Source organism: Pristiophorus japonicus, chromosome 15 (assembly GCF_044704955.1).
Source record: "Pristiophorus japonicus isolate sPriJap1 chromosome 15, sPriJap1.hap1, whole genome shotgun sequence".
NCBI classification, from domain to species: domain Eukaryota; kingdom Metazoa; phylum Chordata; class Chondrichthyes; family Pristiophoridae; genus Pristiophorus; species Pristiophorus japonicus.
In genome coordinates, this window is record NC_091991.1 from 59,679,454 (window position 1) to 59,695,799 (window position 16,346).

The 16,346-nt window shown below is 46.2% G+C and overlaps 1 protein-coding gene across 1 annotated transcript in view; it reads left to right on the forward strand.

Annotated features, from left to right (window-relative positions):
• Positions 1-16,346, forward strand: part of LOC139281546 (voltage-dependent calcium channel subunit alpha-2/delta-4-like) — a 745,953-nt gene that overhangs the window by 187,184 nt on the left and 542,423 nt on the right. Inside the window, exon 15 of the mRNA XM_070901711.1 lies at positions 4,083-4,157. Within this exon, the coding sequence (XP_070757812.1) occupies positions 4,083-4,157 (75 nt within the window). The remainder of the gene's footprint in view (positions 1-4,082; positions 4,158-16,346) is intronic.

Consider the following 16,346-nt stretch of genomic DNA (forward strand, 5'->3'; position numbering starts at 1 on the left):
CTTCACAGGTTGAGGTTCTGTCTGCCTCGTCTATTTGCTGAATATTATACTTGTGCATTAGGTATTTAGGTAATATGTTTTTTATCTAGAGTTATTAGAAATTAAGGACCTAGAAATTTGAGTGCGCTATGCTCACTTTTCGGGCATAAAATGGGCGCCTAAGAGCCCAATATAGTGGGCAGCATGCGTGCGTCCATCCACGCTGGAAGCCTGCTGATTGGATCAGGTTCCCAGGGCACATACCAAAAGCATTCAATAACACCAATGACATCATGCAGGTTTCTGGCTTCCTGGCAGCAGTTATGATTCATTCATCCTGCACCAGAACTTGGGGCATGATCTAAAGCTCTTGCAGACATATTTCTCTTTCATAAACATTTCCTCTTTTCTGCAGCCAGAGGGCAGTTCCCCTTTAAGAGGTGCAGACTGCTTTTAAGTGGCATCAGAAGCACCAGATTTCCTCCCCTCCCCTTTTTCCAAACAGGCATGCCACCAATAAGCAGTGCCTGTCCCATTACAATGGGGCCGAAGCACCAATTTCATGTCGTCTCTGCATCCACGTACACTGGCGCTTGCACCATGTGCATTGCCTGCTCACGTTCAGGTCATATGCTGCTGTCATAATAGGACTTGCCACCCCACCCCACCATAACTTGCACAATAGGAATGGGCCCAGTTTAATAATAGAGACTGAGAAATCATTCCTATATTAATTAATTAACTTAAGGCTTGGGCCGAAATTTCCCCCCGGGATGCACGCAACCCGTTTTGAGTGTTTTTACTGTCGCAGTAGTTGAGGTCGCCTCTTGAGCAAAATTCTGCTCTTTGTTGGTTTTTTAAATTCAGATCCGGAAGTTGCTCTTAATGAGGAAGTTGGAGGGTATGCAGAGTGGCCGCCACGATGTCGTCATCACAGCGCCAAGTCACCACGGCTCTACCCTTCACTTAAAGGGGAGAGCCTTCGCGATCTTTAAACTTTGGTCCACTGGGCCACCAGGGAGGATTTTGGCCAGGCCAGTGGCCTGGCTCCCAAGAGGGGGCATAATTGTTGGGTCGACATAGCAGTTGGCCAACAAAAAAAAACATGGTGGCAGCAGCAGTGCATCCTCCCCTTTAAGGGAAGCCACACCGCCATTGCAGAAGGCCTCAGCCTCACTGGACCACCACTAAAAAGCTTGTTTTGGCACCACTGGGCAAGCCGAAGATGTTCACGATGGAATTTCGCTGTCGGTGGGTGGGGTAGATCGACACTGAGCACTGTGATGACAGGGACCGAGTGTAATGTAGCCAAGTTTGCTGATGATACAGCGATGGGTGGGAAAGCAAGTTGTAAGGAAGACACAAAAAATCTGCAAAGGGATATCGACAGACTAAACGAGTGGGCAAACATTTGGCAGATAGAGTATAATGTGGGAAAGTGTGAAGTTATCCACTTTGGCAGGAAAAATAAAAAAAGCAAATTATTATTTAAATGGAGAGAAATTACAAAATGCTGCAGTACAGAGAGACCTGGGGGTCCTTGTGCATGAAACACAAAAAGTTAGTGTGCAGGTACAGCAAGTAATCAGGAAGGCAAATGGAATGTTGGCCTTTATTGCAAAGAGGATGGAGTATAAAAGCAGAGAAGTCCTGCTACAATCGTACAGGGTATTGGTGAGGCCACACCGAGAGTACTGTGTACAGTTTTGCTCTCCTTATTTAAGAAGGAATACTCTTGCATTGGAGGTTGTTCAGAGAAGGTTCACTAGGTTGATTTCTGAGATGAAGGAGTTGACTTATGAAGAAACGTTGAGAAGGTTGGGCCTATATTCATTGGAGTTCAGAAGAATGAGAGGTGATCTTATTGAAACATATAAGATACTGAGAGGGCTGGACAAGGTAGATGCAGAGAGGAGGTTTCAGAATAAGGGGTCGCCCATTTAAAACTGAGATGCGGAGGAATTTCCTCTCAGGGTTGTAAATCTATGGAATTCTTTGCCCCAGAGAACTGTGGAGGCTGGGTCATTGAATATAATTAAAGTTGAGATAGACAGATTTTTGAACGAAAAGGGAGTGAAGAGTTATGGGGAACGGACAGGAGATGGAGCTGAGCCCAAGATCAGATCAGCTATGATCTTATTGAATGGCGGAGCAGGCTCGTGGGGCCAAATGGCCTACTCCTGCTCTTATTTCTTATGTTCTTATGATGCACTTAACACGGATCGACAGCTGTGAAGCAGTAGGGGAGGAAACAGGTTACCGCCGAGATAACACGGGAGCGAAATTTTGATAATGGCGGCCATTACATGAAAAGTCGCCGGCCATTGCACTCTGTAGCATGGCCGCCGCTTTAGAAAACGAGCAATTTCGGCCCCAAGATATCATACTTATGGCAAGTTACTAAAGCCAGATTTAACTAAGTAAGCCAGTGGGAAGAACATTAGCCTTGAATTTATAGTGTTTGGAGATGGTGCAAGTCCATATTCGCGACTTTATGGGAGCAGCAGCTTTGATTGGGCCGAAGGTGCACCAATTTGTGCCTCAGAAGCACGTTGGCATAAATTCTGGCAAGTTTCAGGAAGCCTTCCATTATGTTATCTTTGGAGAATATTGTATTGACTAAGAAGGTAGTATCTGAAGGCTGCAAAATTGACTTCCTGATGGGAATCCCACTCTACATGATGTACACACTGGAGGAAGAGGAGCAACAAAGAGGCTGAAAAGAAATGGTTTTCTATTTAAGAGGGCACTATTTTCATGAAAATATGTGTTAAACTTTTCATTTTTGGGGTGAGAGAAGATTCTGAAAAGCTGCTATCATTTTCATCTTGAGAATAGCATACACAAGTATCTAATTCAGTGCAATTTACATAAATCCTTCATGTAGTTGCAAACAGACCTTGAAAATTTTGGAAAATTCTTTTTCATGAAGTTATGCCCCTTTAATGAATAATTGGTGCTGATACATACTGCAGAGAGAAGCTAAGGTTGGGCTGGATGGTTTGAAGAATGAACCAGCTAGTTGCGACCTTCATTTGCCATCCCCCATCTTCAATTTCCAATGCTGCCATCCATTATTACTGACTGATTCCAGTTTATCTTTCTGTTTGATTCACTGTCATAATTCTCTGGTTCTTTGGCGATTTCACAAAGTACTACCTCATGGGCTCAAACAGAAGTAGAGATCTCATCAGAACTGCAGACATGCTGGAGAGAAGTGGCTGGAGGGGCAGCAGAGATTACTTGCAATGTCTGAATGAGTATACTGCTTGATCTACTCTGTCTGGTCCATCAATTAAATATTGCATAGACAATGAAAAAGCAGTATTTACAAACAGTGTCATTGAAAGCTAGATGTACCCTCTCCAAAGCACTTGTAATATTGACCTCCTGCAGAACTTACTTGCTGAAGGACTCATGTGTTATTCATTCCAATATCACTTCATATTAATACCACTGAACCCCACCCTATCCATGTCCTACTCATTATCATAGGCAGTCCCTCGAAACGAGGATAACTTGCTTCCCCGCCAAAAAAAGGATGAGTTCACAGGCGTTTTGAATGAAGGACCTGAACTACATCCTCAAGGGTGGAAGATGCCTGTGTATGGATTTTTTTTAACGTGTGGCGGCCGTTGCACACCAGCCACCACACAGGCTTGACAGAGCTAGGTCTTGGTCCAGTGGCAAGTATTACCCAAGACGACTGGAGACCAGCTCTGCTGCACGGATCTAGTGCGTGCACATATCGCAGTGTGGACTGGCCCGTGCTGCCTGGGCCCCTGGGCCCGAACTCACGTCTCCCCTGTGCCCCGATCACATCACTCCACAGTCTGTCGGCACTCCTTCGCCCCAACCTCGTCGCTCCTGCCGTATCTGGCTGTAAAGTGCTTTGCGACATCCTGTGGTCATGAAAGGCGCTGTATAAATGCAAGTCTTCCATTCCAGCTCTTCAGCCCTCCGAAATCTTTGCTTCCTCCAACTCTTGCCTCTTGAACAATCCCACTTCTTTTGCCCCATCATTACTAATACTCATAAGCCACTCAATAGTGAATGACCACAATATTTATCTAATAGTGAGTTTTATTCTGTACTTCCTCTAGTACAATGATTACGTTCAATATATTGAGCCCTGCTTCAAAGGAACACTGGTGCAGGCTGACAGGGACAACCGAGAGGTGAGTGTCGAGGGTTTTTCTCAGTTGTTAAGAATATTGTGAATTGTCTGAAGTGTTGAAAACCCTTGTTAGACCATTTCATGCAGCAATTGCGAAAACATTATTTGTGGAATAATTCAAGAGGACATAGACAGGCTGGTGGAATGGGTGAACGCGTGACAGATGAAATTTAGTGCAGAAAAGTGTGAGTTCATAAATAGAGGCATTATAAAAGCCAGGAAGTTATGCTAAACCTATATAAAACACTAGTTTGTCCCAGGCTGGACTTTTGTGTCCAATTCTGGGCACCACACTTTAGGAAGGACATGAAGGTTTTGGAGAAGGTACAGAAGAGATTTACAAGTATGGTTCCAGGGATGAGAGATTACAGTTGGTGGGTAAACTAGATAAGCTCGGATTGTTCTCCGTAAAACATAAAAGGCTAAGAAGAGATTTGATAGAGGTGTTTAACATCATGAACGGTTTAGATAGAGTAAATAAAGAGAAACTTTCCAATGGCTGAAGGGTCGATAACGAGAGGGCACAGATTTAAGTTAATTGGAAAAAGAACCAGAGGTGACATGAGTAAAAACTTTTTAATGTAACGAGTGGTTAGAATTTAGGATGTACTGCCTGATAGGGTCGTGGAAACAGATTCAGTAGAAGTTGGATAAAAGTTTGAAGGAGAAAAATTGCAGGGATATGAGGAAAGGGCGAGGAAGTGAGACAAATGAGATTGCCTTTAAAAGAGCCGGTGCAGACTCGATGGGCCAAATGACCTCTTTCTGTGCTGTACTATTATATGATTCTATTGAATATATGATTCTATTATATTGAATACTTGTGAGTGAGTTACAAGCTGGAATCTAATTCAGGGCTGGTGGGGCAAAGGAACTGTTTTGATGATTTACATATAGAACAATGGCTATTCAGAATAAAGGTGCAAGCTCACCAAAGCAGTTGGGTGGTTTATATGTAGAATAATGGATTTTGGCGTGAGTTACAGGCTGGAATTTTGGGGTATGGTTTACATATAGAATAATGCCTACCTTGTAATCTAATTGAAGGTTCAGATAATATCATGGTATATCGTAGTAAGTTCCAAGAATGAAAGATAATTTGTAACGATCATATGAGTCAAAGATTTGATCACTGCCTTGAAATCACTCTCTGAATATAATACATGCATAACATGTTAATTTACTTGGGATCTTATTCCTGTTTTGGGGAAGCTTTTGTGGCGATCCAGATGGCTCTGTGTGCTCAATCTCATTGATGCCTGATGGCATTCACACAGGAGGATTTGCATTATGGCGGGTTTATTGAGAAATAATCTGCAGTTGATTGCCAGGAATTCTATGCCTAACAAATTTATATTAAAAATTATTTGCAATTATTTGTTTACATCTCTTTTGAAGAATTTCTACATTCTTTTAGCTTATATGATTATCTTTTAATTTATTCTGCAACCTATGTGAACGTTTATTTTTTTCCCCCTCTGAACTTCCTAATGGACTCTAATATAGTTATTTACAGCCAGCTAGATTAAATTCCACCCAAACAGGGCTGATGGTCTTTTGTTTCAAGTCATTCTGTACTCTATATAAAAAAGGACATGAAATAGGCAAAACAGTAATTGAACCTTCAAAGAGGAGATGGTTTGGGTACAGAGTAGACACATTCCCATGAGAGGGCGAGGAAGAGCATCCAGAGCTAGAGCTCCGTGGATGACTGAAGATATAGAGGTTAAAATGAGACAATAAAAGGAGGCTTATGACAAATCTCAGTAAAGAACCAAGCTGAATACAGAAACTACAGAGGAGATCTAAAAAAGGAATAAGAGGGGCAAAGAGAGAGTATGAGAATAGATTAGCGGCTAACATAAAAGGGAACCCAAAAGTCTTTTATGACATGCTTATGTGTACTGCCAAAATGGCCGCCATGCTCCAACCTTTGTCTATGATTGGTCCCCTTGGAGGATAAGCCCACAGCCTGAAGTTTCACTGAATGTGTAACTGGAACCGCCCATCCCAAGGTCTCACTGACTTTGCAAATTGTAACTCGATCTACTTTGACTTCCTGAAGCGACAGAGGACAGAGCTCCCCAGAAGACAGCAAGGGCCATCCAAAGTGCCTTACCCCAGTCCAAGTACATCCCTCTCCCAGCCGAAGTGCCTTACCCCAGTCCAAGTGCATGCCTCCCCCAGCCAAAGTGCCTTACTTTCCTGGAGTGCATAAGGGATAGTTTTCGAGACCAATATGTCGAGGAACCAACTAGGGGGGAGGCCATCTTAGACTGGGTGTTGTGTAATGAGAGAGGATTAATTAGCAATCTCGTTGTGCGAGGCCCCTTGGGGAAGAGTGACCATAATATGGTGGAATTCTGCATTAGGATGGAGAATGAAACAGTTAATTCAGAGACCATGGTCCAGAACTTAAAGAAGGGTAACTTTGAAGGTATGAGGCGTGAATTGGTGAGGATAGATTGGCGAATGATACTGAAGGGGTTGACTGTGGATGGACAATGGCAGACATTTAGAGACCGCATGGATGAACTACAACAATTGTACATCCCTGTCTGGCGTAAAAATAAAAAAGGGAAGGTGGCTCAACCGTGGCTATCAAGGGAAATCAGGGATAGTATTAAAGCCAAGGAAGTGGCATACAAATTGGCCAGAAATAGCAGCAAACCCGGGGACTGGGAGAAATTTAGAATTCAGCAGAGGAGGACAAAGGGTTTGATTAGGGCAGGGAAAATGGAGTACGAGAAGAAGCTTGCAGGGAACATTAAGACGGATTGCAAAACTTTCTATAGATATGTAAAGAGAAAAAGGTTAGTAAAGACAAACGTAGGTCCCCTGCAGTCAGAATCAGGGGAAGTCATAACGGGGAACAAAGAAATGGCGGACCAATTGAACAAGTACTTTGGTTCGGTATTCACTAAGGAGGACACAAACAACCTTCCGGATATAAAAGGGGTCAGAGGGTCGAGTAAGGAAGAGGAACTGAGAGAAATCCTTATTAGTCGGGAAATTGTATTGGGGAAATTGATGGGATTGAAGGTCGATAAATCCCCAGGGCCTGATGGACTGCATCCCAGAGTACTTAAGGAGGTGGCCTTGGAAATAGCGGATGCATTGACAGTCATTTTCCAACATTCCATTGATTCGGGATCAGTTCCCATCAAGTGGAGGGTAGCCAACGTAACCCCACTTTTTAAAAAAGGAGGGAGAGAGAAAACAAGGAATTATAGACCGGTCAGCCTGACCTCAGTAGTGGGTAAAATGATGGAATCAATTATTAAGGATGTCAAAGCAGTGCATTTGGAAAGAGGTGACATGATAGGTCCAAGTCAGCATGGATTTGTGAAAGGGAAATCATGCTTGACAAATCTTCTGGAATTTTTTGAGGATGTTTCCAGTAGAATGGACAAGGGAGAACTAGTTGATGTGGTATATTTGGACTTTCAGAAGGCTTTCGACAAGGTCCCACACAAGAGATTAATGTGCAAAGTTAAAGCACATGGGATTGGGGTTAGTGTGCTGACATGGATTGAGAACTGGTTGTCAGACAGGAAGCAAAGAGTAGGAGTAAATGGGGACTTTTCAGAATGGCAGGCAGTGACTAGTGGGGTACCGCAAGGTTCTGTGCTGGGGCCCCAGCTGTTTACACTGTACATTAATGATTTAGACGAGGGGATTAAATGTAGTATCTCCAAATTTGCGGATGACACTAAGTTGGGTGGCAGTGTCAGCTGCGAGGAGGATGCTATGAGGCTGCAGAGAGACTTGGATAGGTTAGGTGAGTGGGCAAATGCATGGCAGATGAAGTATAATGTGGATAAATGTGAGGTTATCCACTTTGGTGGTAAAAACAGAGAGACAGACTATTATCTGAATGGTGACAGATTAGGAAAAGGGGAGGTGCAACGAGACCTGGGTGTCATGGTACATCAGTCATTGAAGGTTGGCATGCAGGTACAGCAGGCGGTTAAGAAAGCAAATGGCATGTTGGCCTTCATAGCGAAGGGATTTGAGTACAGGGGCAGGGAGGTGTTGCTACAATTGTACAGGGCCTTGGTGAGGCCACACCTGGAGTATTGTGTACAGTTTTGGTCTCCTAACCTGAGGAAGGACATTCTTGCTATTGAGGGAGTGCAGTGAAGGTTCACCAGACTGATTCCCGGGATGGTGGGACTGACCTATCAAGAAAGACTGGATCAACTGGGCTTGTATTCACTGGAGTTCAGAAGAATGAGAGGGGACCTCATAGAAACGTTTAAAATTCTGATGGGTTTAGACAGGTTAGATGCAGGAAGAATGTTCCCAATGTTGGGGAAGTCCAGAACCAGGGGACACAGTCTAAGGATAAGGGGTAAGCCATTTAGGACCGAGATGAGGAGAAACTTCTTCACCCAGAGAGTGGTGAACCTGTGGAATTCTCTACCACAGAAAGTTGTTGAGGCTAATTCACTAAATATATTCAAAAAGGAGTTAGATGAAGTCCTTACTACTAGGGGGATCAAGGGGTATGGCGAGAAAGCAGGAATGGGGTACTGAAGTTGCATGTTCAGCCATGAACTCATTGAATGGCGGTGCAGGCTCGAAGGGCCGAATGGCCTACTCCTGCACCTATTTTCTATGTTTCTATGTTTCTATGTTACCCCAGACAAAGTACATCCCTCCCCAAGCCAAAGTGCCTTACCCCAATCTAAGTGCATGCCTCCCCTAGCCGAAGTGCCTTACCCCAGCGCAAGTGCATTCTTTCCCCCCCTCCCCCCATCCTACCATAGATGGGGCAGGCATTGTGTACGGATTGTTCACAGGTTTATTAGATATGAAGTGAATAGTGACAGTGTCGTGACTTCTGGATATCATCCACTCCAATGATATCCCTTGTAGGGAGTTGTAAGAATGTAATCTGTCTTCCCTGAGTTCCCTCTCTCCCCTCTCTCCCCTCCCCCCCCCCCCACCTCGTATCTCTCCCTCCCACCCATGTTTCTCACCCCCCCATCTGTGTCTTTCTCTCCCCCAGGCTCTCTCTTTCTCTCTCTCTCCCCTACCCACTCTCTTTCTCTTTCTCCAGTCTCTCTCTCTCCCCAGTCTCTCTCTCTCTGCCCCCAGCCTCTCTCTCTCTCCCCTACCCCCTCACTCTCTCCCCAGTCTCTCTCTCCAGCCTCTCTCTCCCAGCCTCTCTCACTCTCCCCCCAGTCTCTTTCACTCTCTCCCCCAGCCTCCCTCTCTCTCCCCCAGCCTCTCTCTCTCTCTCTCTCTCCCCCTAGCCTCTCTCTCTCTCTCTCCCCCCAGCCGCTCTCTCTCTCCTGCCCCCCCCAGCCTCTCTCCCTCTCCCCCCCAGCCTCTCTCTCTCTTGCTCTCTCTCCCCCCAGCCTCTTTCTCTCTCCCCCTAGCCTCTTTCTCTGTCTCTCTCTCCTCCCAGCCTCTCACTTTCCCCTCAGCCTCACTCACTCTCCCCCCAGTCTCTCTCTCTCTCCCAGCCTCTCTCTCTCTCCCAAGCCTTTCTCTCCACTCAGCCTCTCTCGCTCTCCCCCCAGCCTCTCTCGCTCTCCCCCCAGCCTCGCTCGCACCCCTCAACCTCGCGCTCTCCCCCCAGCCTCTCTCCGCCAGCCTCTCTCTCCCCCAGCCTCTCTCACTCTGCCCCCAGCCTCTTTCAATCTCTCCCCCAGCCTCCCTCTCTCTCTCTCTCTCTCCCAGCCTCTCTCTCTCTACCCCCAACCTCTCTCTCTGCCCCCAGCCTCTCTCTCCCTCCAGCCTTTCTCTCCCTCCAGCCTTTCTCTCACTCTCCCTCCCGCCTCTCTCTCTCTCTCCCCCCAGTCTCTCTCTCTCTCTCCGCAACCCCCCCCCCAGCCTCTCCCCCATCCCCCCCAGCCTCTCTCTCTCCCCCATCCTCTCTCTCTTTCCCAGCCTCTCTCACTCTTCGCCCAACCTCTTTCACTCTCCCCCAGCCTCTCACTCTCCCCCCCAGCCTCTCTCACTACCCCCCCAGCCTCTCTCACTCTCCCCCCAGCGTCTCTCACTCTCCCCCCCCCCAGCCCCTCTCACTCTCCCCCCCCAGCCTCTCACTCTCCCCCCCAGCCTCTCTCACTCTCCCCCCAGCCTCTCTCTCCCCCCAGCCTCTCTCTCTCCCCCAGCCTCCCTCTCTCCCACCAGCCTCTCTCACTCTCCCCCAGCCCCTCTCTCTCCGCCCAGCCTCTCTCTCTCCCCCCAGCCTCTCTCTCTCCATCCAGCCTCTCGCACTCTCCCCTCAGCCTCTCTCTCTCCCCGCGCCTCTCTCGCTCTCCACCCCGTCTCTCTCGCTCTCCCCCAGCCTCTCTCGCTCTCCCCCCAGCCTTTCCCACTCTCCCCCCAGCCTCTCACTCTCTCCCCCCACCCTCTCTCGCTCTCCCCCCAGCCTCTCTCTCTCCCCCCAGCCTCTCTCTCTCCCCCTGCCTCTCTCTCTCTCTCTCCCCAGCCTCTCTCTCTCTCTTCCCCCAGCCTCTCTCTCTCTCCCAGCCTCTCTCTCTCTCTCCCCCAGCCTCTCTCTCTCTCTCCCCCAGCACCTCTCTCTCTCTCCCAGCCTCTCTCACTCTCCCCCAAGCCTCTCTCACTCTCCACCCAGCCTCTCTCACTCTTCCCCCAGCTTCTCTCACTCTCCCCCCAGCCTCTCTCACTCTCCCCCTAGCACCTCTCACTCTCCCCTCAGCCTCTCTCTCCCCCCAACCTCTCTCTCTCCCCCCAGCCTCTCTCTCCTCCCAGCCCCTCTTTCTCTCTCCCCCCAGCCTCTCTCTCTCCCCTCAGCCTCCCGCTCTCCCCCCAGCCTCTCTCTCTCCCCCCGGCCTCTCTCTCTCCCCCCAGCCTCTCTCAATCTTCCCCCAGCCACTCTCTCCCTCTCGGCCTTCCGCAGCTTCTCTGCTCGCCGCCGCTGTTGCTCTCGGCCGCCCATGTGCCCTCACGGCCCCAGACCCGCTACTCTCGGCCCCACGCCCGCCGGTCTCGGCCCCAGGGGTGCCGGGGCGAAGAGAGTCAGAGCGTCAGGTCCTGCTTCTCGGCACCAAGTGGATGGAATGATTTGGGCTGGTGGGTGGCCGAGCTTGACAGGGGGCAAGGCTTGTCGCGTGTCTGTCAAAAAAAATGCAGTTCAAATAGTAACATCGCTTTTATAAACACATGGGTAATCAAAGGAAGGGTGGAGCTGAATCGGGACTAAAAATGAGATCTTCTGGAGGCAGATGGCATGGTTCAAGTGCTAAGTGCGTACTTTGCATCTGTCTTCACTAGAGAAGCAGATGCTGCCACTATCGAAGTAAAGGAGGAAGCAGCAGTGATATTGGATAGGAGGAAGAGGAGGTCTTAAAAGGTTGGCAGTCCTCAAAGTAGAAAAGTCACCCGGTCTGAATGGGATGCATCCTATGTTACTGAGATAGGTAAGGGTGGAAATTACAGTGGCTCTGGGCACAATCTTCCAGTCCTCCTTGGATATGGGGGTGGTGCCAGAGGACTGGACGATTGTAAATGTTACATCCCTGTTTAAAAAAAGAGGCGAGATAAACCCGGCAACTACAGGTCAGTCAGCCTAACATTGGTGGTGGGGAAACTTTTAGAGGCAATAATCCGATAAAAAATTAATTGATATTTGGAAAAGTATGGGCTAATAAATGAAAGTCAGCATGGATTTGTTCAAGGCAAATCATGTTTGACTAGCTTGATTTGAATTGTTTGATTAAGTAACTGAGACAGTTGATGAGGGAAGTGCGGTTGATGTGTATATGAACTATCAAAAGACGTATGACAAAGTCTTGCATAATAGACTTGTTAGCAAAATTAAAGTGGGATTAAAGGGATAGTAGCAATGTGGATACAAAATTGGCTAAGGGATAGAAAACAGAAAGTAGTGATGAACAGTTGTTTTCAGACTGGAGAGAGGTATACAGTGAAGTTCCCCAGGGATCGTATTAGGACCACTGCTCTTTTTGATATATATTAATAACCTGGACTTGGGTATAGGGGGCATAATTTCAAAGTTTGTAAATGACACGAAACTTGGAAATGCAGTAAACAATGAAGAGGAAGGCCTGGGGAAGGCCAATGGAATCTTGGCCTTTATTGCAAAGGGGATGGAGTATAAAAGCAGGGAAGTCTTGCTATAGTTGTACAGGATATTGGTGAGGCCACACCTGGAATACTGCGTGCAATTTTGGTTTCCATATTTACAAAAGGATATACTTGCTTTGAAGGCAGTTCAGAGAAGATTCACAAGATTGATTCCAGAGATGAGGGGGTTGACTTATGAGGAAAGATTGAGTAGGTTGGGCCTCTTCTCATTGGAATTCAGAAGAATGAGAGGTGATCTTATCGAAACGTATAAGATTATGAGGGGGCTTAACAAGATGGATGCAAAGAGGATGTTTCCACTGATAGGGGAGACTAGAACTAGAGGGCATAATCTTAGAATAAGAAGCTGCCCATTTAAAACTGAGATGAGGAGAAATTTCCTCTCTGAGAGTTGTGGATCTGTGGAATTTTCTGCCTCAAAGAGCTGTGGAAGTTGGGACATTGAATAAATTTAAGACAGAAATAGACAGTTTCTTAAACGATAAGGGAATAAGGGGTAATGGAGAGCGGGCAGGGAAGTGGAGCTGAGTCCATGATCAGATCAGCCATGATCGTGTTGAATGGCGGAGCAGGCTCGAGGGACCGTATGGCCTACTCCTGCACCTATTTCTTATATTCTTATAGGATGGTAACAGACTTCAGGAGGACAGAGACAGACTTGTGAAAAGGGCAGACACATGACAGATTAAATTTAATGCAGAAAAGTGTGAAGAGATAAGTAGGAAGAATGAGGAGAGGCAATTTTAACTAAATGCATTGCCTGAAAGGGTGATAGAAGCAGATTCAGTCGTTACATTTGGAAGAGAATTTGATAACTATTTAAAGGGAAATTATTTACAGGGCTATGAGGAAAGAGCAGGGGTGTGGGACTAATTGGATAACTCTACCAAAGATCCCGGGCACGGTGGGCCGAAAGGCCTCCTTCTGCACTGAATCATTCTATAATTCTATGTGTGTGAATACACTGAATATCACCTCAACCCGTAGCCATAATACATCCTGATGTATAGTGCTCCTTTCTATAGATTACTCTCTAATGCACCATGTTGCTCTCTACTCAGACATTAGTGTATAAAGACTCCAGTGAAGTGCTAAGAAAAGTATTGCATTATCAGAATTGCCATTCTTTAAATGAAGCATTAAACTGAGTTCCCAGCTGCCTGTTCCATTGGTTCAAGGCACTAGGACACAATTGGAGGAGGAAAGTTGGAAACCCACACCAGGATCTGAGCACACAATCTATGGCTTTATTGTTGTTTGTGGAATGTTGCAAGCATATTTGAAGACGAACAGGAAATCAGCCCCAGTGTTTGACCAACATTTGGCCATCCATCTCATTGCTGGTTTAGAGATCTTTCTGTGTACAAAATAGCTGTTGTATTTTTCTATAGAACAATACTCACATGTAAAAAGGAAGAGATTAACAAAAGTAAACATGGGTACCTTAGAGGCAGAGACAGGAGAAATTATAATGGGGAATAAGAAAATGGCAGAGTCATTAAACAAATACTTTGTATCTGTCTTCACAATAGAAGACACGGGGCTTGAATTCACGCTCCCCACGGGTATGTACAAGGTGCGCACGCGCACGTCTGGTCCCTGCAAGTTCCAGGTCTAGATATGCCAAACGCTCGCGCTTAAACCCGGAACTTGCAATCTGTCAAGAATTTTCTTAACTAAAGGGCCTGAAAGTAAGGTGGACTATTTACACAACTCCTGTGCAGCGAATGTCCCTCAAATTCTTGACTGATAAAAGCAAGACTTTCAAAGTACAAAAATTACATTTAAAAAAAAATTTAAATATTTTAAATCTGTTAAATAAAGTACGTTTATTTTTAGACTCTTTAAAATATGTAAATTTATTTTTCAAAAAATAACATTTTTATTTTAAGTAATTAATTTCATTCCATTTTTATTCATTTGAAATATGTGATTTTTTTAAAAGTTATTTTCTGTGTTTTTGGGGGTATTCCCATTCATACTTATGGTGGTTCTATATATACGGAACTCACATAAGTATGAATAGGGATCCCCCCCGTGGGCCAGCCCACGTGATCTCAGTGATTTGTACGAAACCCATACGCTTCTGGGACACGTGCGTTACGAAGGCCTTCGCATAGAGGCCCAGGACCGCAATCTCCGAACCTCCGGGACCACCAGATGCTTTCGTAGAAATTTTTGTGGTTGGAGGCATTTGCCTCCGACCGCAACTTCTGGGCCTTAAAAAACATTCCGTAAATAGTGGGAAACCATGGGTCGAGCGAGAATGAGGAACTTGAAGAAATTAGTATTAGTAAAGAAATAGTACTGGAGCAATTAATAGGCCTAAAAGTCGACAAATCCCATAACCTAATGGCCTACATCCTAGGGTTTTAAAAGAGGTGGCTACAGAGATAGTGGATGCATTGGTTTTGATCTTCCAGAATTCTTTAGATTCTACAACAGTCTCCATGGATTGGAAGGTAGAAAATGTAGCCCCCTATTCAAGAAAAGATGGAGAGAGAAAACAGGAATTTATAGGCCAGTTAGCCTGACATCGTTGTAGGGAAAATGCTAGAATCTATTGTTAGGGACATGGTAACAGGGCACTTAGAAAATCGTAATATGATTGGGCAGAGTCAACACGGATTTATGAAAGGGAAATCATGTTTGACAAATATGTTAGATTTGATCTCCTTACCTAAGGAAGGATATACTTGCCTTAGAGGGAGTGCAACAAAGGTTCACGAGACTGATTTCTATGATGAGGGGATTATCCTATGAGGAGAGATTGAGTAGACTCGGCCTATATTTCCCTGTACATTTGCACCTCTTTTCGCCGGGCACGGCTAAATTCTGTGGGAGATTAACGGTGACAGTAACCCGCAGCACACCGTTTTTGCCCATGGAACAAAAATTGGGGAGTGCCCCCTGAAGCTGCACCGGGCAATGCCAGTGACAACTTTGGGGACGTGAACCAGGCTGCAGGCCGCTCGCAGGGCGCTACTTAAAGGGGAGATGGTGGCCATGTTTTTTATTAAATGCCGCTTTTCTTTGGTGCCCCGTTGGCGCTGCGATTGTGGAGTCCGTTCCGCGATCGTTCAGCCCGGCACTCTCCTTGAGTGCTGGGCTGTTGGCACGGCATCCCCACTCCCGAATGGTCCATGGAGGCCTGTTTCTTAACTGCAGAGTTTGCAGCTTGGTCCCTTCCCTTTAATGAAGGGAAGAGCCCTTCCTACGCAGCAGTGCTACACGGCTCAGTGTGTAATGCTGTGTCCCGTTTACAACCTGTCCACCGTACTACCACTCCAGAAAGGCAGTGGAGCGCATTATTTTGCGCTCCACTTCCTTTCGGACGTGGTAATCCGAAGTTTTCGAGCGGGACGGGACATCCACACCTAGCACAGAATGTCCCGCCTCCCGGATGTTACCGCTCCCAAACGAATCACAACAGAATTTCATCCCCCTAGAGTTGAGAAGAATAAGCGGTGATCTCATTGAAACATTATAACATTTTTGAGGGCTTAACAGGGTAGGTACTGGGAGGATATTTACCATGGATAGGGAGTCTAGAACAGTCTCAGAATAAGGGGTCGGCTATTTAGGACAGAGATGAGGAGAAATTTCTTCACTCAAAGGGATGTGAATCTTTGGCATTCTCTACCCCAGAGATCTGTGGATGCTCATTGTTATATTCAAGACAGAGATCGATAGATTTTTGAATACTAAGCGATACTGCGGAAGGTGGAGATGAGGTAGAAGATCAGCCATGATCTTACTGAATGGCGGAGCATGCTCAAATGGCCTTCTCAGATACCTCTGCAGTATTCCCAGAACCACAGCACTCCTTTGCTAGTGCTCCCAGGCCATGGGTCTACTCTCAAAGTATTGCTGGATCCTAAATCCCCCTTCCATTACTGCCAGACTCTGGGGGCCGAATGCTGGTAAATTACTGTCAGACTCTGGAGGCCGAATGCTGGTAAATTAGTATCCCTAATAATACTATTTGAAAAATTGCTGACACCATGAGCAGTGCCATGGGAAATTTACAATGTTGTGCACAGCTCAGCTACTCATTGAATTAAGCTGTGAGCTGGTGTAGAACGCGGTTTTATTAATGTTT